The sequence below is a fragment of the Chlamydotis macqueenii genome, chromosome 14 (genome assembly GCF_036417535.1).
Source record: "Chlamydotis macqueenii isolate bChlMac1 chromosome 14, bChlMac1.mat, whole genome shotgun sequence".
Classification (NCBI taxonomy): Eukaryota; Metazoa; Chordata; class Aves; order Otidiformes; family Otididae; genus Chlamydotis; species Chlamydotis macqueenii.
Window position 1 is genome coordinate 3,965,839 of NC_141569.1, and position 20,314 is coordinate 3,986,152.

Genomic DNA, 20,314 nt, shown 5'->3' on the forward strand with positions numbered 1-20,314 from the left:
TCCAAACCCAGACATGCTGCTATGAAGTTCTCCAACCCCAGTCACAGGGCTGTCCTTGCGCAAAGCCACTGGCATCTAGGATGGCTCCAGAGTGGCCAGGATACAATCACTTTTACCACATAACCATAAAAATGACTGTGCCTTGTCTACATTACCACCACGTTAAATATATAGCCTATCCATGGAGTTCTTGTTCTCCCTGTGCAGAAAAAGTTCTCATGGCCAGAAATTCAAAATCCTTAGTATCTGGCACAGAAAACACTCCAGGCAACACAACACATGGTGATGTGCTTGTCTTAAAACTCAACTTGCCTGGAGAGCTGTAAGAAGGAATTAAAAAAAATACAAACTCTACTTCTGCTTCAGTGTAAGTAGGAGACAATGGAGACAGAACTGCACAGGTTTGAGTAGGTCGAGCACTGAGTTACTATTCCCGCTTGTCTCTACTTAGCTGGTGTCCATACTCACTTTCTCCAAAATACTAACAAATGAGATAAGAAGCTTGACACAACTCAGTCTTTGCTTTCTCTGTTATTTCCAAAAACACCAGGAATGGGTTTTGCACTAATTATATTTTAGGGGCATTAAGAAAAAAAATACACTAACAGCCTTGGAAAAATACATTTTGAATATCTTCTCCAAAGAACTGTAAGCTGTACATGTAGCCACTAGAAGATAGTCAAGATTCACTAGATAACTTGTTTGAACACTGGAACTTGTGCCGACACTGCTTTCTATTCCTAGATGTTCTTCTCTGCCTTGAATACTCCAACCAGCCAAACATAAAAACACAGAAGTGCTCTGACTGCATCATTAAAACAAAGTCCCACCTCTCTCTAGATCCAGTCTTCAACAGGAGCCACAAGTAGATGCCTCAGGCAGAGCAGGCATATACAGTACTTCCTCCTCATACTTTCCCAGCCTCCAGACATTTTTAGCTCAGGGACTTCCTGAGCAAGATGCCATTTCTACATATTTGGTAATTCTCAATGGATTTTTCTTCCATGAATTTGTGCAATTGTCCTGAGCCAGTGTCAACTTTTAATATCCACAGCACTGGCAAAGTTTCACATCACCTATCTGCTGCAAATAACCAGACAAACATCCCTTTGCTAGTTTTAAACCTTACTCCTACTAATCTCATTTGAATCCCTCACCCCCAGTTTTCCTATCAGGACAGAGCGAACAATCAATCCCTACCGGGGTTGTAGATCTAGCAAAGAAACCAAGTGACATGAATTACTTGTAGGTTACTTGTAACAGGCGCTATGTTTCATCTAGTTACAATCCTTCACACTAGGAAGTGCCAGACAAAAACAAGGAATGTGGCAAACAGTATCTTGTTGACCTTCAATGTTGTACTTTCATCATTACCTGCCAAACACTTACCTCTAATTCCTTAATTTTCTCTTCGGCTATTCTCTGTTTTTCTAAGAGCTGATTATGAATCACTCCTTTAGACTGAAGAATAAACCTACAAGTGAAAAAGAAGAGACAAACAACCATTGGCTATTTTTTACATCTGTTGTACACCTATCTGCACGTCAAGTTAAACCACAGTGACCTCGGCAAAGCATTCATCCTCAACCTGTGCGTCCTGGACAGAGGCAGAAGAAACTGCTACGATAGCTCATACAAACCACCAGGCTGGCCTCAAAGACTTGCTCACTAGTCCTATCCATGATTTTAGAGGAAGAAAATGGACATACACAGATCTCCCTCTATCATTCAGTGTCCTTGAATGATTTGAAAGCAGTTCTTGCACACAGCTAGTAATAAGGGGAGCCTGTCACTACATTCCCTTCAAAGGGATCTAAATCAGTTGATAGTATATAATCAAGGAAGCCTCTTTCAATGGGTAAAAGCCATTTGTTACCATTTTAGGGCTCACAAGCTAAACAAACCCGCACAATGAAAATAAAGCTTTCTGCAGAGAAAGGCTGAGAGAGTTGCGGTTGTTAGGCTGGAGAAGAGAAGGCTCCAAGGAGACATTTCAATATATAAAAAGGGCTTATAAGAATGACAGAGAGAGACTTTTTACCAGGGCCTGTAGGGACAGGACAAGGGGCAACCATTTTATAGAGTGTAGGGTTAGGTTGGACATAAGGAAGAAACGTGTTACGATGAGGGTGGTGAAACACTGGGACAGGTTGCCCAGAGAAGCTGTGTTCAAGTTCAGGTTGGACGGGGCTGTAAGCAGCCTGATCTGGTGAAGATGTCCCTGTCCATGGCAGGGGGATGACTGGATGATTTGTGAAGGTCCCTTCCAACTCAAACCCTTCTGTGACTTGATACAGAGCCAGGTATTTCCACCAGAAACACAGAGCCATGCTACACCTGCCTCTACTTGAGCTTTCACAGTTCCTGCTTCTCAGGGCTTGGCTTTATCACACACCCTCACTGATCTCCAAATTCCTATGCTTTCTACATTCAGAAGGTTTTTCTGTGGAGTGGGAAGTGTTTGTTTTTAACTGAAAATGCAGCCACTTTTTCTGTTCTTTAATCACCAAAGGGATCTGAAAGATACATCCAAAACATCTCAGTCACAGCAATCCTGCTCGTCAGCATGCAAAAAGCTGCCTGACTTGCCCAGAAGAGTCTCTGAAGGAGCACCAGCATCCAAAGCAGCTCTCCAGCACTGGCATCCCACAAAGAAGTAAAGGACAACTAAATTCAAATCAATTTTAGGAACGCTCCAGGTTGGTTTTCACCCTTCCAGACATAAAGAATGTACAAGCTGCAGATTCGCCCCTTCTCTACTTAGAAAGTCCCCCGGGGATGTAGAAGGAGTCTCCACAGGTCATACCAACGAGGTCAAGGTCTCCCTCCAGCACCAACTAGGGTCAATGTCTTCCTGCCAGGTGACAATAGCTCATGCTTTAACAGTTAAAATGCACTTTAGAGAGGGCAGAATCATAGTGTATTCCCCGTCTGCTGCAGAAAAATCTGAAATCAATTTGTAGTGCCATCTCCCATGACAAGTGACATTATTAACATGTTTGCTCAGGGCCTGGTAAACACAAATGCAATCTGCCACTTGGCTTGAAATCCAGCATACTCTGCATCAGCAACACAACAGCCAAAGAGAAAACTACCTGCCACACACATTCCTGAAATGCACGGGAGCAGAACTGCAGTTAATTATAACAGGTTTCCAATTAAAACTCTCTTCAGTGCTGGCATAAACTGCAGTTAGTAATCGCTTCCTCATCCTTCTCCCACTTTTCTCCCTCGTTCCGCTTCACCTCCTCTTTTCTACAGTAACTTCCGCTGTACCTTTCACCTTGCAATTTTCTCAAATCTCTATTCATTTCTTCCCAGTCGCAGAGCATGCTTATTACTGCTGTCATCTTTGTTCTATATCTGCTCCTGTTCTTTACAACACAGTTCACTCATACTCTCTTTGTCTCCTTAATCTGAACCTTCCCATTAGGTGCCCCCACAATCCACTTTCACACAGTGGTAATGTTTTCAGGTCCCAGCACGCACCAGTCTACTGAAATGAAACACAGGTTGTGTTCAGTCTTGTGAAAATCAAGCCGGTGACCACCCTTCTAGGAAAGGGAAGTTATTTACATTGCTATTAGATGCAGAGCCTGGATCCAGACAGAGAGGAGTTACTTTTCAGGACGACCAGCAATCATGTCATTCTGACACTCTTACCTTGAATCTGCAATACCAAAAGAAACAAACGTTAGCCTTCACACATACACACACCGTAGATTTTGGGGTGAAGACTAAAATTTTGCCTTGCTTCTGCAGTAGCTGACATTAGTGAAAAATCAAAGCTGCAAGACGCCCTCAGTAAACAAAGCCATCGGTCCTTTCCCATGTCACAGGTTCCTTGAGCCTCTGTGTGTATATGAATGTTTCCTTAATTATTTCCTTTTTTTGTGGGGGCAACAAAGAAGAACAGAATAACTTCTCATGTACTTCCCCAAATTGTATAACAAGATTGATCATTTTGGTTTCACTGATGTCTCTGGTCTAAGAAACAAACACCAACGTAGTTTGATCAGTTTGCCCCATGCTGTACAGCTGGGAAGGTCCCTGCCAGGCTACAGGCACTGAGCGATCCCAGCTGGCTGAGAACCACTATGGGCACTAAAACCTTTGAACAAACAAGCAGCTGACTTCACTTCTATTCTGCAAATGTCAACAGCAGTCATCGGGGAAAATATCCTCCCTCCCACCCTCCTGCGATGCTCTGGCAGACGTGCGACAGCAAACTAAAATTGGATGGCTGAAGTTAGCACTGACGAGACTTATGCGGGCAGCTGGGCACAAATACAACAGCCACAATTTTATTTGCCATAAAATAGTGGGCTGGAACCTGTGTCTGTTCACACGCTGTCTTAGAAGCGGATCAAACGTCCCTGACTTGACCAGCAGCATCCTTCAGAAGGTCTTCACCAGTACCAGCTTCAAGCCACCCATTTTAATTCCCTGTCACAATACTATCAAGCCCCCAGCATAAAGTGCACAGGTGCTGCCATGTAAGCTGTCAAAGGCCAGGTTTTTTTTGAAAGTCGAAGCTATAAATCCACATCCACAGTTAACTATTTAAATCTGTGGCTTCACTTTCCAACAGAAGAAGAACTCAAAAAAAAAAACTCATCAGTGTTCCCAAGCTTGGGATACACACATCATGGAGATCTTGGCCAAAGTTTTTACCTAAGGCAATAATGTGGTTTATGGCAGCACTCGGAAAAAGCAGAAGCTTGTTCTGCTCATTAGCCAAGAGGTGCTGCAGGGCACTTGTAATAAACCAGAGTTTAAATTTAATCTGGATTTCATTCTTCAAATTACCCTAAGTAAAACACAAACTTTTTTTTTTCCCCCCTCACCAGGTTGGAGAAATAGGACAGTGTCATTCTGCTGCCTCGTTTTAGTCAAATGTGGTTATTTTATTTACGAATTTGCAAGCTCATGAAAGAACCATGGGAGGTTCTGAGGACTGTTCTTCCCTGAATGAGTTCGTGAACAAGCCTTTCAAACATATGAATTTCATTGACTGCCAGGAAATACACCACCAGCTGAGAGCTGGCCCCACATTAGAGTCACCGCACCACAGAGCCGGGGAGCCACTTTCTGCTCTGTGACGCTGAGCTTGGCAGATGACACAACTACCACCAAGCCCTTGGCGCAGATCAGCACCAAAGAGCTGCGTCCACAGACAGTTCTATTCAAGTCCACCATAGAAGGCTCCAAGCTCTGAGAGTTTGTATGTTGAACTGGGCTGGCTTTTAAGTATTGGTAGTCCACAGAAGACAAGCAGCAAACCAAATCCTCCTCCAGATAGGCGAATTCACTCATGTCTACCTTCTCTCCGTGAAGCGTCATGGCACACACTAACAAGATCTGTCAAACATGACACCTACACTATCAAACATGAAACAATGAATCAGAAAAATGTTCAGCACCACAGTGGCAATTACAAAGTTTAGTAACAATGACCTCTTCACACAGGAACTTTTTCACTGCTGTTAAATAGCACCAGAAACGCTCAGAATGGACAAGTTCACCACATCTCAGTTGGCCACCCATTTCAAAGGCAATAGCTAGTAAAAACAGAGCAGGATTTGTCCTCTTCCAGATACTTAGCCATTCTTCCAGTGTCCCTAGACAAAGGTAAAAACTCAAGACAAAATAAAGGAAAATTAGAAAAGAAAGCTAGAGAGGAGTGAGGCCCCCGAGGACAGCAATATTCAGCCAAACATGGACTGCCAACAAAAGCAGCTCTACAAGAGAGTGAAGTGTTTGCGAATCAGCTGGACCTACATGCTCCAGTCTCCTGGTGACTGCTGGTTCTCAAGAGCGATACAAGGAACAAAAATAGAGCACAAGTGAACTGAAAGAGAAACCTCACCCTAAATATTCCCACTTGTTTCTATTTTCCTCCCTCTGCTAGCTCCGCTATTGGGATTTTTGTTTCCCTACAGCAGAGAAAGTGGTTTACATACTCTCTCTGAAACTCCTTGCCTGTCTCCTTCTGAAGGGATCTCTTACCCCTTCCCATTTATACATTTCTAGATATGGTGCCCATGTGTCCAGTGTTTACCCAGCACTCCCTTATGCTCTGCTCAAAATGGCCTTCAGGCTCTAGCCTGGCAGGTCAGCAATGCTGTCAACTTCATCATCTGTCTGCTCCTTTGTGTCACATGTACACACCCACAGAGTGATGTTCATACAGTGTAAGTAATTCCATAACTCAGCCTGTTTGCACCAAAACGTACTGTTTACTTGACTTTAAGACGTAATATTAGATACTGAAAGATTTGTCTCTTAACGAATGAGGTTATGGAGACGTTTGTTCAGCACAAACCACTCTTCATTACGGCATACAAGTCATTAAAGTTATTAAAGGTGGAGTACCAATGATGCTCATAGTTAAGGTTTTCCATTAAGAACCCCTATTTTCAATTACTTGCAACTGCAACCAACTCCAAATCTTTATGTCTGAAGCTTTCGGTGGCAGGCATCTGTCCCAGAGACAAGGACTCTCTCCTGTTCCCATTCTGGTTATGGAACACAGTTCAGGTGTTTCTCCTGCACAGCTTGCCAATGCAAGAGGCGGTTCGTATCAAGGTATTAAAATCAGGAGGGAAGGAGCCACACAGCAGGCACGGGGTTCCCTCCCGCCAGTCCGCCAAGCAACTTGGGTCCACTTAGATCAAAGTGAAAACCTGCACAGGGTACCAGGGGTAGCCTTAGCTTTTCCCCTGCCCCACACTGATATACATCTCTGCCTCATTTCAGAGAGAGACAATTTCACAGGTGGGAATGCTCCAGTGCTATTTTGCCAGAATAATGATGAATGACAGATCTAAAAGTCCATTCAGCCTGGCACCCAGCTCACACAAAGGGTCATTATCACTTCAGCTTTACTGTTCCCATTGCATCTGGGAAACTTGCTACAAAAACTTAAGATACTTAAAAGAAAACTAAGAACTTGGTACGAAGTCATAACATTATTTTAACAGGTTTACCAGTAAAAAAATAGTAAAAACCCTAACATGCTGTGCTATAACGCAGCACGGTCATTTACATGGAATATCCTGCTCCTTGAAACCCAGTATTTTCGCTAGTCTACTCCATGAGAAAAGTTGGGCTAAGCCCAGTCACGCCCTTATCTATTTAAAGACACTTTTTAATTCTGAACTTGCACTGCTGTTCAAGCTTTGAGCATACTCAGCAGGGGATTACTGCATTTTAAGTACTGTTCAAAGCCAAAGGAAGAGAGGCTTCCAACGAGCTGATCCCAAGCAATCTAGCTTGACTGAACAGCAGCCGGCTGTGTGCAACTGCAAGCAGCCAGTAGTCCCCTTCTACTCCCCTAGGGTCTGCTTATGCTTCTGTAAATGATTCCCTACATGGTTCATAACAGGCACGGCTTATAACCCAGCAAATTCCAGTTTTAGTCATCCTAGACAAATTACCGAGTTCCAAACAAGACAAAGAAGCAATATTAAAAAAAAAAAAAAAGGAAAGTAACAACTAATTATAGTTTGTGCCACCCTTCATGTCTAAGCGTTTAACATTTTTCAGTCTGATTTTGAATTTCCCATTCAACAGATCATATGCCTTAACTAGAGCTTGCTCAGAAACAGATGGAGTTGGAATAGATGAGTTGAAGATTTTCCTGCATTTGCTTTTATTTTAGTGGTCAGTTGTCTCATTGGGTCACTCTCAATATAGCTAAAGCTAACTATTCCCCCCTTCCCCTCCGCCAAAGCAGCACACATCTTAAAGCAAAACAAATCCTGAAGCTTATATTGGGAAGACTATATATGAATACATTCCAGGAGCAGCAGTTTATAGTTCACGTGTCATTTTACTACTGCACTCAGAGAGGTGGATATGCACCAGGAGCTGTTTGGGAAGGAGACATGGGCTGAAGCATGCTGGCAGCATCTCTGGTGGGCAGCAGAACCCGAGCAACCTCAGCCTGACAGCCCTGGAGCACGCACAGAGACCAGGATTAGCAGCACTGGAAGCAGTCCAAAGTCAGTCTTATGTAGGCCACAACGAGGGCAACTTTTACTCAGATGAACATTTGTAAGCCATAAACCTATTTACTTTAAGGAGCTAAAGGAAGAGAACAAAAAGTGCCACACTGTTTGCTTTCTCAAACCTCTCCGCAGACTGGCCCAACCCGTCCATCCCGCACTGCTGAGGGGCAATGGGGTTTGTTCTGCCCTTCGGGCCACGTTTACATCAAGTTTTCACTTTTTTTGGTTTTTTTTTGATCTGTCAATAGCTACAGCATATTACATTACCTCAAACCAAGATAGTAACACAGCTTGCAAACAGCAGTTTTTGCATTGCCAGACACTTAACTAGGTGGTAGATTTATACCATTGTTCATGCTTGGTTCTTTAAAAAAAAGAAAGCAGGAATATACCTTTAAGTGTGTATTAAATATAGCACAAGCCAAAATAATAAAATAGTACTGTGGTCTACTTTTAAACAACATCATCAGTTCTTTTTGAAGACTCAATCCACATAAATGGAATTTAAAGGGGGGGGGGGAGTAAATACCCCCTTTCTGTCATACAGGAATTCATAACATTCAGATCCAACCCATGTGGGGAAAACAGTGTAAACATAACTGCAGTTCATGGAGGTGAAATCTCCACAAGTAGTTTTTCCTCACTATATTCCTACTTTAGTGATTCTATCTTCTAATTTTGCTTTAATGCAGTTTTTTAGTATGTAGCAATGATGACCTCTAGCTTGTTTAAGCAAAGGAAACTCAAGTGACTACAGCATGTCTACAAGCAGATGCACTTCAATAGATTGCTTGCAGTCTAGGTTGTATTATATTTGAAAGTTGCAAGCAGCAGATAACAGAAACAACGTTTCCCATAAATGGAAGTCAAGATCCATTTCTAAAGACTCCTGTATTTTTAAGAATTCCCCACAAGTTCCTGAGGAAGAACATAAAACAAAAACACCAAACCAACTCATACCACATCAACTAAACATGCATCTAGGAAAACAGAAAGAAGCAAATGTTGGTGTGAACACCCTGGTCAACCAATTCTAAAGAAATTTCTATTTTCAAAAAGGTTTTTTTTTCTACTGGTAAATCTTCTGTGACCAGAAAGGTGAACTTTGTAGTAGTAAATGAAGTGGCATGCAGGAACTGCTAGACTCTGACAGGCACATCACGGATACATCTGTTTTGAAAAGCAAATCCATCCACAGTTGCAAGGAGGGTAGGGGGAAGTTTTGTGCCTTGCCCCAGGAAGAAACCTTTGAAAAGTTAAGTGAGGGGGAAGACCCAACTAGCCTCGGCTTCTGCACATCACAAAGCCTTTTACAGCAAAGCATCAAATCAAGCAATACAGCAAACATCACAGAAGTGGATGTAAAAATAACTGAGTTGAATTCAAGCAAAACACTAAAACAGATATTTCTAGATGCTAGAGTTAAATTAGCTAGCACTAAAACAATCACACTGTTGTTTCCTAATCAGTAAGGGCAAACTTCAGAATCAGCATTGTGGACCAAAAAGACTGGATGTTGTTTTGGAAAATCATTTCTTCTCAGAAAGCCTGATTTTTTTTTTTTTTTTTTTAACTGGCTGAAACATTCTGTTAATTCAGCAAATAGTTTTGGAGTAAACAGAAATAAAAATTCAAGACAGCAGTTGTAGCATTCCTGAGTTCAGCAGTTTGGTTCTTGCGTCTCTGTATTAAACTTGTGTAAAACAGCGATCTCATCCCACAGGATTGGTTTCCTCATAATTTACTTCTATGTTTTAATGCAGGGGTTGTGAATGAAACCTTCCTTCTTTCAGGCTTTGAATAGGCAGCTAGGTCAGATGATATTCCGACCTAGATTCCTCATTACTAATAAGGCTGTTCCACATAAAATTTCTATATTCTCTTGACATAAACATATCAGACCAGAGACTGACTCTGGGCATCTCCACCCAACAGCTGTGGGCCCTGAGCGTTGTCACACCCTGCCCTGCTGGCTACATATCCATTCACACCACACCAGGAAAGGTATCCCCAAGCAGACAGGGATACAACAGGGACTCTCCCAGTACTTCTCTGGTCCAGTCATTTGGCCATTCTCCTCTGCTGCAGGAAAGATAAATTTAAAGTGCCTGCGCTAAACCAGAGAAACAGCCCTATATTCTGAAAGAAGTGCTCTAGTATCCAGTATTTCCCAAGGGACTCTAACCCTCAATTCCAGCACTTCCTTTAGGAAATGGCAGACAAGACTCAAAATACAGTACTCCAAATCCACTAAATATTAAAATAAACTGAAGTTCTTTGCTGTTTCAGAATATCAGTGTGATGTTTTAAGTGCTTGGAGAACTTCAGAAATAAGACTGTCATGTTCTGTAAATTTCTTGCAGAGTCATTTGGCACAGTAAGCCACAAAAGCAGGAGCAGTCCAAGCTCCCCAAAACATTCAATACTTGTCTAGCATGTATCCAAAGAGAACTCTCTACCACTGAAGCAACAGGTGGGTTGCATTTGCAAGAGACACCAGATTTCCTCTTTCTGGAGGTAGGGAGAAAATGAAGTTGCCTTACTACAGCACTCACTCCCCACAACAGTCTCACCTCCAAACTGCTGTCCTGCAAGTGCAAAACTTCTTTAAGGCTCTGGCATTTATACACTAGCACATTGCCTCTACATCACAGCAGATCAAACTGCCCCCTCTAGAAACAACGGCAGTCTGCATGAGTAGTTTGTCTCTGTCCTGACTCGTATCTTCTCTGTTTAGATTTCATCTCCTTTAGTTTACTCAGGTAGAACCTTCCTCTGTGTTATCCAGAGCACAGGCAGGGGAAAAGTTAGGATAAAGAAAAGATGAATGGAACAGATTTGTTTGAATGTCATACTCCTCATCCCAATAGAAAAAATGTTCCTAAATAGTTAAATGTCTCCAGGCAAGAGAGACAAGCATGAAGTAAAAGCTGTACAGCTAATCTTCTATGACAATGTGCACGGAGTAGGTTTATTTCAAGTCGGGCTAAGTAAAACATCTATTTATTTTTTAATTAGGTATTATTTTTATTGTAAGACCCTTTTTTTTCTGCTGCTTGTGCATTTGTCAAACACTGATGATCAGTTGCATCCATTCTACACCAGTTCTTTGTCTAAAGCTGATTTTTTTAAAGAAATGCATCTGTTTCCTAGAACTGGGCAGATAAACATCTTGCATGCAAGCCATGGAAATGTTTTCTTCTCTGAAGTTTCAGTACTGCATGGAGAAATTACGTAGAGCAGCAGGGCAGGAGAGCTGTAACTGGACCAGGATATCCAGGCAATTACAAATGAGCAGCCCAGGGCAGCAGGAGGAAGATCAAGAACTAAGGGGGGGAAGGGCACCAGTAGCATGTTTGCAAAATCAGAAGATGTCAAGTTGGAAAAGGAGCACGTGCCCAAGAGAACAAGCTCCCTTTCTGATCCGGAACAGAATCCAGGAGTCCAGGTTCCCAGTATCCCACCACTGTCAGCAGTCAACCACGACGCCCCCTGACCAGCTGTGCTCCTGTCACACTCCTGAGCAGCCAGGAAGAGGACGACAACCAATTACTGCCCCTTGCTTCCCTGCTCAAGTCCAAGGCACCTGTACAGACTACTGTTGCATTACCCTTGGGTCCATCGTTTTGATTTTTGCTTTGTGACAGCTCTCTAAACAGGTCTTGTAAACTTTTATAGGCCGACTCACACATAATACTTTGAAAAACATTGTTCAGGCTGCAACAAAACCGAGGAGTTCAAAGTCAAGAAAAAACTGAAATAAAAAACAACTGGGTGATGGAAAACCTTATAGCTTATGGACACGTGTCACACCACATAGCCTTTGACTCCTCACAACACCCCTGTCTCGTTCAACATGCAGCATAAAGAGTGGTCAAGCAGCAAGCAGCTGGACACCTATTTTGTTTTGTTTGCAGTTCATTGCCTGATTGCACTTACTAGACATACCAGACTCACTGTGGAAAATAACATCTTCCCTTTTTCAATAGCTAAAGCAACTTCAATTTTCTAAACTACATACTGACCAGAGGCTGATAGTGACATGTTTGTCTCTGGGATTCATTTAAGTACTGAAGCACCTGTCAGCTTCTCAGCAGCTGGGCTTCAGCGCTGAGCTCTGCACAGAGCCTTACCCAAGGAGATGGGCAACAGAGAAGCCACTCGGATTTCACAGACCAGTCTATAATTAGTAACTGAACCATAAAGACTAAGCCTTGCATGTCCTTCAGTTCTTTGTGAGTTTTTTGAAATGTGACCGGGAAGCACAGCACAGCTACCATATTCTGCAGTGATCTGCACGGGTAGAATCCAACACCAATCTCTTACACATACAAAGTAAAAATGCAGCTACTGCAGCTGTATTGAGTGCTGTGTGACAGTGATTGCCATCTTTAGGGGTTCAGGAAAGCGCTCACAATGATTTATGATGTCTAATATTTTTTAAAAAAACAAGAATCACAGTAAAAGCAGGAATGCATTTAAACCCCAGGAACAATCAAGAACATTTAATCCTCTTTCAGGTTTCACTTGTGTATAGTTCAGACACCAAAAATCTGAACCGCTCTTTAAAAAAAAAAAAAAAAAAAAAAAGTAAGTCAGAATCATATTATTACAGCCATCCCCATAAAATACTATACTTGCAAAGTCATTTTATAGGGACAGTTGTAATAAGATACTATACTTGCAGAAAACACTGAACATAAAGTTGTGCGCCACTATTGGCTTCATTTTTACTTCTTATATTTTATTTTTGTAAGAGTTCTCCCATTTGTTGCAGAAGTAAATTGACGATAAAGTAACATCAAACCAAAACTGACTATTTTGACATAGCACAGAAAAACTGCAGGGCTCTCCTCACTGTGTCTACCACAAGTGTCAGACATTTTTCTTCTGTAAATAAGGATCTTGTGCAGGTTATGGGCTACAAGAATGTAAAGGGAAAGATCTGAAATATTCAGACAGAATTCTGAAGCTTAAACTTTCAGCATAGTTCTCAAAGCAATATGATGATACCAGTTCACAAATAGCTTAAGCACAAGTCCAGCATAGTGGTAGCTGTCTCAGGCTACGTAACAGGCCTTTCAAAAGAATATGAAGTAACAGAATTGAAATGTATTTGGCAAGATGCCACCACTCAGATGACATCCCAGCCCCATGGATACGTACAGTACACAGCAATTCATCATCTCATACTATGTGGCACTGACATTTCTTGTGTCAAACCAAAAATAGCTATAGTAAAAGTAAACTGAGCCCCACACGTGGAGGTCAGTAAGGCCTCCACATATTATATACAGCACAATATTAAAAAAAAAAAAAAAACCCCACTAAGCTGAGGAATGACAAATGGACTTTCACATTTGCGCGTGGTGCAGGGAAAGTCTCTCGGAAAGGAAGAGGGCTCAAGATAGGGGTTCAGAGAACAGAAACCGCTTTCCAAGTAGTGCGGAACAGAGTGCTGAACTAGGCAGGCTTCCTCCCAAGACACAGCACATCACCACAGTTCCTCAGGTCTTTAAATTCCACAAAGACCTGGAGTATCTTATCCTACAAAAGTGTATATACTAGATTCTTGTGCACATCCCAAACCATCAAACCTGGAGAAAAAGCAGACAAACTCTGTCAGAAGCCAGATGCCAAGTAGCAGTTTAAATGGATTACAGAGAGGAAGAAAAAAAAAAGAAAAAAAAAAGTTGAGCATAGGAATAGAAGCACAAAACTTATTTCGAAGAATTTAGCTATTCAAGCAAGCTGTCAGAAGGGTACCGATAATCGAGTTAACACTGATGCAGACCTCCACCCTTTCTGGATAACTGAAACCCACTAGAGCTCTAACATTTGTATGCTAGACTATGCAAAAGAAATTGAGACATCATAAATGTCCCTTTGGTGGCTGATGTCCCACATCTGTGCAAGCCAATGAAGCCAACAAATTAAAACATCTGCCATCCCACTTCACAGACCAAGGCTTCTATGTCCAGAAGGTCTCCAGAGGAACATAAGACACCAGACTGCTCCTGGATTTTAACTCCTGCTCAAGGGCTTCTTTAGCCTTCTTTGCTAAAACACAGATTTCAGCAATAAATTCTCTACTAGGGTTGGAGTGGGCTCCAGGAAGAGCCTTGTGTCCTTGGTGCGTGTTCACGTGGCGGTGACACAGGTCATACCAGAGCATTACTGCCAATTGGCAATGCAGCCTTCAGCCCCACGGGCAGAACAGGCAGAGCTCACAGAAATATCATAGCAAGCTAAGGCAGAGAAAAAGAAAATTTTTTTTTAAATGAGTGAACGAGTAGTATTCAGAAGAAGAGCAGTCTCTTAATCTATATTTGCATAGTGATCAGTACAATAAAGCCCATGAAGAGTTCAGCTTTTAAATACTATCATAAGGCAAATATTTTTCTGATGGCTCCTCTGCGATCCCTGAGGAGCGAGAGCTGCCCGCCATGCTGCCAAGACTAAGCCACCCTGTCTGGCCACGGAAATGCAAGCAAAAGAAGACTCCCCAGAAGACTGCTGTTGCACATAGAGAAAGTGTAAATGGCTTAAAACATCAAGAAGGTAAGCGTCCCTTACTTCTAAGTGGGAGGAAGAAGAAGAAAGCAGGACAATGTGTTTCAGCCAGTGCTGAAACACCATCTGCTACCCACATCGGATTCACAAGCAGGATTACTTTATGATAAAGACCAATACACTCACATTTTTAAGGTACCTTAAGGGAATTCTCCGTACAGGAGAAGTATTCTGTACTTTTGAATTTTAAAAAAGTTTTTTAAAAAATTGTTGACTCCAGAATTATCTTCTACTGTTCATGTGTGTGCTCTGTGACAAAACCAAACAGAAGAAACCCTTATGAGTTGTCCCATGACTACTCCAAACACGAGTGTCTGCTACGCCTACAGCCTGCCTGGGTCAAACCAGTCGCCTCTTGCAAGGGACTGAAATCTCTTTTTAAGGTACCAGTCACCGGCATCCCCACACAAACCCAACATTTAATTCAGCTACACGGAAAAGTTTATTTACTGGCAGCCAAGAAGGGGACTGTGTCACACTGAACACCTCCATTAGCCTGGGTACAACTTTATTTGAAAACTCACAGCCACGGGCAAACTACATGTCATTCCTGGCTTCCCAGCCCTGCCACCTCCCTACAATACAATCTGGAGATTGTGTGGTCTGACGCATCAGGGCACTTGTAGTCTGACCTGGCTCACTGTGAGCCCTATGATCATCCACTTTGATGTGAAGAAGGTGGGGTAAACTCAGGGCAGGGAAGATGTCGATATCATCACCCCTTTTGGCAGCAGTCAGAGCAGATTCAGCATTTTGCAAAAGCACATGCCAAGCTGTTACTCAACTCACAAGAGAAAAATCATAGTACTCTCAAATCAGACAGACAGAAATCTAGTGTGATATTTATCAAGTAAGTAAATGTTTGAGATTTGAAGCTACTTTCTGTGGTTTTCTTTCAGAGGCTGCTGAAGTCAAAGAGAATTGCATTGTGGAAGTTAATCCAAACACATTACTTCTGGTTTAAAGTGACAGCTGTCCAACACATGGAAGCACATCCTTACAAGTACACTGGGACTACACATATTAGGTTTAAGCTCACTTCCAAGGGTTTAAAAAATCCAGGCAATATTCGTTAGATCCATTCCCTGGCATGATACTGCAAAGGGCAATTCTGTAGAACATTTGTGCAAACAAAGCCCTGAGCATGTGAACTGTGCACAGGGGTTTTTCAAGGAGTCTGATGTACACGACAGGGGAATGGCTGAAGCTGGACAGACTCGTCACAGCCTTCTCACAAACGCTGCTTGTCATTAGAATGCTTCTCTGCTAGTCTAGCTTATAAACTTCCCCAAGGTGCCAGGAGCAGAGCCAGCAAGCAAAACCACACAAAGCCAATAGTTATAATAGTCTTCGTTCAAGGTAGCCTGTAGCTAACACCCGAGAAATAAAACACAGAAAATCTCACTGCATTCCTAGGCAGATTGCTGGAAACACAAATTAAAGGCAATGATGAAAATGAAACAAATGAACATGCTGAGAGAAAGCTGGCACATTCTTTGTAAAGGGAAGAGCCTCCTGTCCAGGGCAGCAGCCCAGAGGCCACAAAGACTTGGGGGGGGGAGGGGGAGGTGTCTCCCTGCGCACAGGGCTGCAATCAGTATCCCACTGCTCTACAGAAGCCAGGTAGGCACAAACTGGGAGCCAGCCAGCCGCGCTGGGCGTAGCAAGGAAGCCCCTGCCATCTGCCGCAGGCCGGGCAGTTACTCACATCCTCCCGACGCCCTCGTACATGCGGGTCTCGTCCACCAGCATCATGACCTCTGCGTCGGTGAGGTGGGCATGCTTCTTCGTCTTGCTTAGCTGCTCGATCTGGATGTCGGCCAGCTTCACCTTCTGCTGCGTGTCTATCACCTTGGCCTGCAGCTCGGTGAAGGCCTGGAGGGGGAGAGTGGCGGCGATCAGGGGCAGCCCTAACAGGCCGCGGCCCGCCGGCCTCGCGCTCCTAAGGCCAGGCGGCGGGAGCCGAACCGGCCTCGGGCTGCAGGGGAGGAGGGGACGGGACAGACGCCGCCCGGGACACGGAGAACGCGCAGTGCCCGCGGTGGAGAAGCCTGTACCTTCTTCAGCTCCAGGTCCACGGGCGCCGCCATCTTGTTTCCGCAGAGCGCCTGCGCGGTGTGGGAAGGGCCTGCACCGCGTCCTGTTGCGCATGCGCAGAGAGGCGCGGGGTGGGGCGGGGTGGGGCGGGGCGGGGCGGGGCGGGGCGGGGCGGGGCGGGGCGGGGGTGGGCTCGGCCGGGCTGGCTGGGGGCTGCGGCGCGGGTACAGCCCAGAGCCCTGGGCAGCCCCCAGGTGCCCCGGGAGCCCAGCTGGGGGGTCCGCGCTCGCCTCGCTCTCCTGCCCGATGGCCCGCTCTCCTCCGATGGCCGCTCCGGCCCTGCCCGAGCTGGCGGAGTTCTGCCAGCCACCCCTGCCACCTCCCTGCCGACACGGGGGCCCCGGGAGAGGGTCCCAGAGTCCCGAGCGGGGGAGCACCAGGGAGAGACCAGAAAGCAGCAACGGGGCGAAAACCGCAGCCAGGGCGGTGCTTCGTGAGCAGCCCGGCCGCATCCCCCAGACCTGCAGAGATGCTCGGGCTGGGGGTGCTGGGCATCCCGGACTCCGTGCAAGGCCGAGGGGAGGTTGACTTGGCGGGGTGCTTGCTGAGCGAGCAGGGCAGCAGGAGGCCCAAGGGGCTCCCTGTGGCAGGGGTAGCAGTGCTGCATCCCCTGCAGTGAGAGCTTTCGGCTGCCCACAGCACCCTGTGACCTGCCCCTGCCTGCTGAACCACCCGTGGTCCCTCCAGCCCCAGAGCTTTCCTAGGAATTTGCCCAAATGGGCTCTGGTAAGCGGGGAGAGCACCATGAGGCCGTCGGATGCCTTTTGGGTGAAGGCAGCAAAAACTGAAGTGGCCAGGGTGCAGCTCTGCAGCCAGAGGCAGGCAAGGGGAACCTGCTGGTCAGGTCTTCTGCCGTGCCCCCAACTCTGCAGGTGCCTGGAGGCATTTGTGGCAGTGGACCCATAGGAGACACCTGACTGTGGCAAAGTCCATCCCAGGCTCAGGGCTTAGCGGCTGGGTGAGGAGTTGGGCAAAGCCAATGACCCCAGTCAGGAGGGAAATCAGCCAAATGGGGCCATGCGCGGAGCTGCTGCCACCTGCTTCTGAAGGGAGGCAGCAGTGGAGGGGTTCAGACGCTTTTGGGGTGTCTCTGGCTGCCTCATCCCTGCTCCAGTGCACTGCTGTCCTCTCCATCCAGATCCTGCCCCACTGCAATGGCCAACCATGCTGAAGCATGACTGCCAAGGCGCTGGGGCAGGCAGAGAAGACTTGGTTATTAAATTGACTAGTGCAATATGTTGTAATTTTTAACTAAATCCACAGCTGGGATTTTGGAGGTCTCCTAACTTTGACCCTCACTCTGGAGAAGAGACTTGAGAAGAAGCCGCAGGGCTCTCCTCTGGGCGTGTGATCTCTACCCACAGTGGGACCAACTCAGCCCAGCCAGGGGCCCAGGGAACGCACCGGGTGATGGCGTTCAGCAGCTGAGCACACATTTCATCACCCATAGACAAGCCAGGCACAGGCGTCGAAGGGACCTGAAGGGAGACACCATAGGTCACAGCATGGAGCCAGTGTCAGAGGCAGCAAGCGGGCTTGATGCTGCAGCAGTCAGAAAATGCTGCGGCTGGTGACATGGGTTTAAATTAGAAGGAGGTAGGTTTAGATTAGATATGAGAAAAAAATTTTTTACAATGAGAGTTGTAGAGCACTGGAACAGGTTGCCGAGAGGTGGTGGAAGCCCCAACCCTGGAATCGTTCAAGGCCAGGCTGGATGAGGCTCTGAGCAACCTGATCTAGTCAGGGATGTCCCTGCTTCTTGCAGGGGGGTTGGACTAGATGACCGTTGAAGGTCCCTTCCAACTCTAACTATTCTATGATTCTATGATTTTATGTTTATGCTCCTGGGTCCGTGCTCAGAGTGGGGTGGAAGGCCAGGCTGTGGGAGGCCACTGCCTGCCTTCACCAGGTCCCCTGCCAGTGCTCAGCTTAGCCGGCTGCTGTGGCAGCCCACTCTGGTCCAGGGGGGACAGCGGGATTCTGGACACTGCTTTCCTGGCACTGCATTCCTGCAGGCACAGCGAGGCAAGTGGCCCAGCCTCCTCCCATGGCGTGTGGGCATCCTAGGCAGGGCAGAGCCCCACATGCCCCAGCCAGGCTCTGGGGCACCTCCTGTTTCACGGCCACAAGCCACAACTAGGAGCTGCCATGGGGACTTCATCCCCACCTCAGCTGGGAAGAGCATCCATCAGACTGTCAGCCCAGTGAGGCAGAGAGAACCAGCCCACAGATCCAGACAGCTTTCCAGCCCCTACGTCTCCAAAATGTTTCCCATCTCTTGGCCTGCTGAAATGCCACCTGTGGGCAGCCCAGCCTGCACTGTCGGCCTGCACAGCAGCAGAGCAGAGCAGAACACATCCTTTCAGGGAAGGAGCGTGGCAGAGGGCAGATGTTCCAATTGCCTGCAGAAAAGCCTTCCAGCAGAGCTATTCCCAGTGCCTGCCAGGGTTGCTTGGAGCCCCAGGCATGCAGAGCTGCCCACCATGAAAAGCAGAAAGGTGGCAGGGCTGGAGCAGGGAGCGGCTCCGGGAAGTGGAACGGCAGCAGTGCAGCGGCGGGGATGCCGCCAGGCTACCTGGAGCAGAAAGGCCTCCTGCACAGCAGCTGGAGGCATTATTTGCTTAACAGACATTGAAAAAGACCAAAGTTTGGAGTCTCTGATTAAAATGGCACTCCCACGGTGTTAAGCTGTGGGCAAAGCGGTGCCAGTAACTTGTTTCCCTGACTCAGGCTGCTGGAGCTTTTACTCTCCAGGTGATAAAACAGGAGGGTGCCCATTGTCACCCACTCGCTTCCCATCTGCTGTAGCCATGTACTTTAGCTCTTCTACCTCGGGAAGAACTGGAAAGCCAAGGTATTGCTGCATTCCCCTTTCCTACATTCTGCTCTTGCAAAACTTAGCAGCTGCATGAGAGGGATGAACCTATACACTCCCTTCCTAAGCTTTATGCTCAGTGGGGGCGGGGTTGCTTATTTCGTACTTTACCAGAGCTAAATTTTGGCTAAATTAGGCCAAAAAGCTCTGCAGACTACTCACTGCCTGGCTTTAGTGCACAGTTGTAGGAGCAAGAGTGGAAAGCAGGAGCTTAGCACTCCTCTTTGAAGTTTGACACCTCTGAAGGGAAAGGGGCTGGAGGAAATCAGGATCCATGCGGGGCAGGGGGGGTGCCTTTCTCTCTGCTAGAGCCATCATCTTACAATCATCTCACCTTCCCCAGGGAAGATCAGGGAAGAGACAAGAAGTGGTTTGGGGGTTATTTTTACTGCAAAGTCAGGAATCAGTCCTGGACCACCATCCAAAATGATTCTCGCTGGATTGATCCCAGCCCCACAAGCCTCCAACCACCCCAGGATCTGCTGGGATCCTCTGGTTTAAAACCAGGAGTTGGTCCTGTTTGGATCAATCAGTGGCCAGAGTGGCTTCACTCATAGCGCAGGTAGCTTTGCTTAATGAGCAGCCACCCAAACATCACATCCCTCCAGGGCATCAGCTGGCAAAGATGCGAATCTCCCAAGCAGCACAGATGAGACTGGCCTGGCTGCAGGCTCCTAGGGGCCAATCCTGCCACCAGCTCCCTGCACCACACTGCTCTGCTGCAGCCCCAGGACAGCACAAGCCAACCCAACAACCC

The 20,314-nt window shown here is 46.0% G+C and overlaps 1 protein-coding gene across 1 annotated transcript in view; it reads right to left on the reverse strand.

The window, feature by feature from the left end:
* Window positions 1-16,758, reverse strand: part of PFDN1 (prefoldin subunit 1) — a 32,064-nt gene extending 15,306 nt beyond the window's left edge. Inside the window, exons 1-3 of the mRNA XM_086758862.1 lie at window positions 16,643-16,758; window positions 16,294-16,460; window positions 1,390-1,474 (exon numbers count right to left, since the gene is read on the reverse strand). Coding sequence (XP_086614988.1) covers window positions 1,390-1,474; window positions 16,294-16,460; window positions 16,643-16,675 — 285 coding nt within the window. The 5' untranslated portion in view covers window positions 16,676-16,758. The remainder of the gene's footprint in view (window positions 1-1,389; window positions 1,475-16,293; window positions 16,461-16,642) is intronic.
* Between the last annotated feature and the right edge of the window lie 3,556 nt (window positions 16,759-20,314).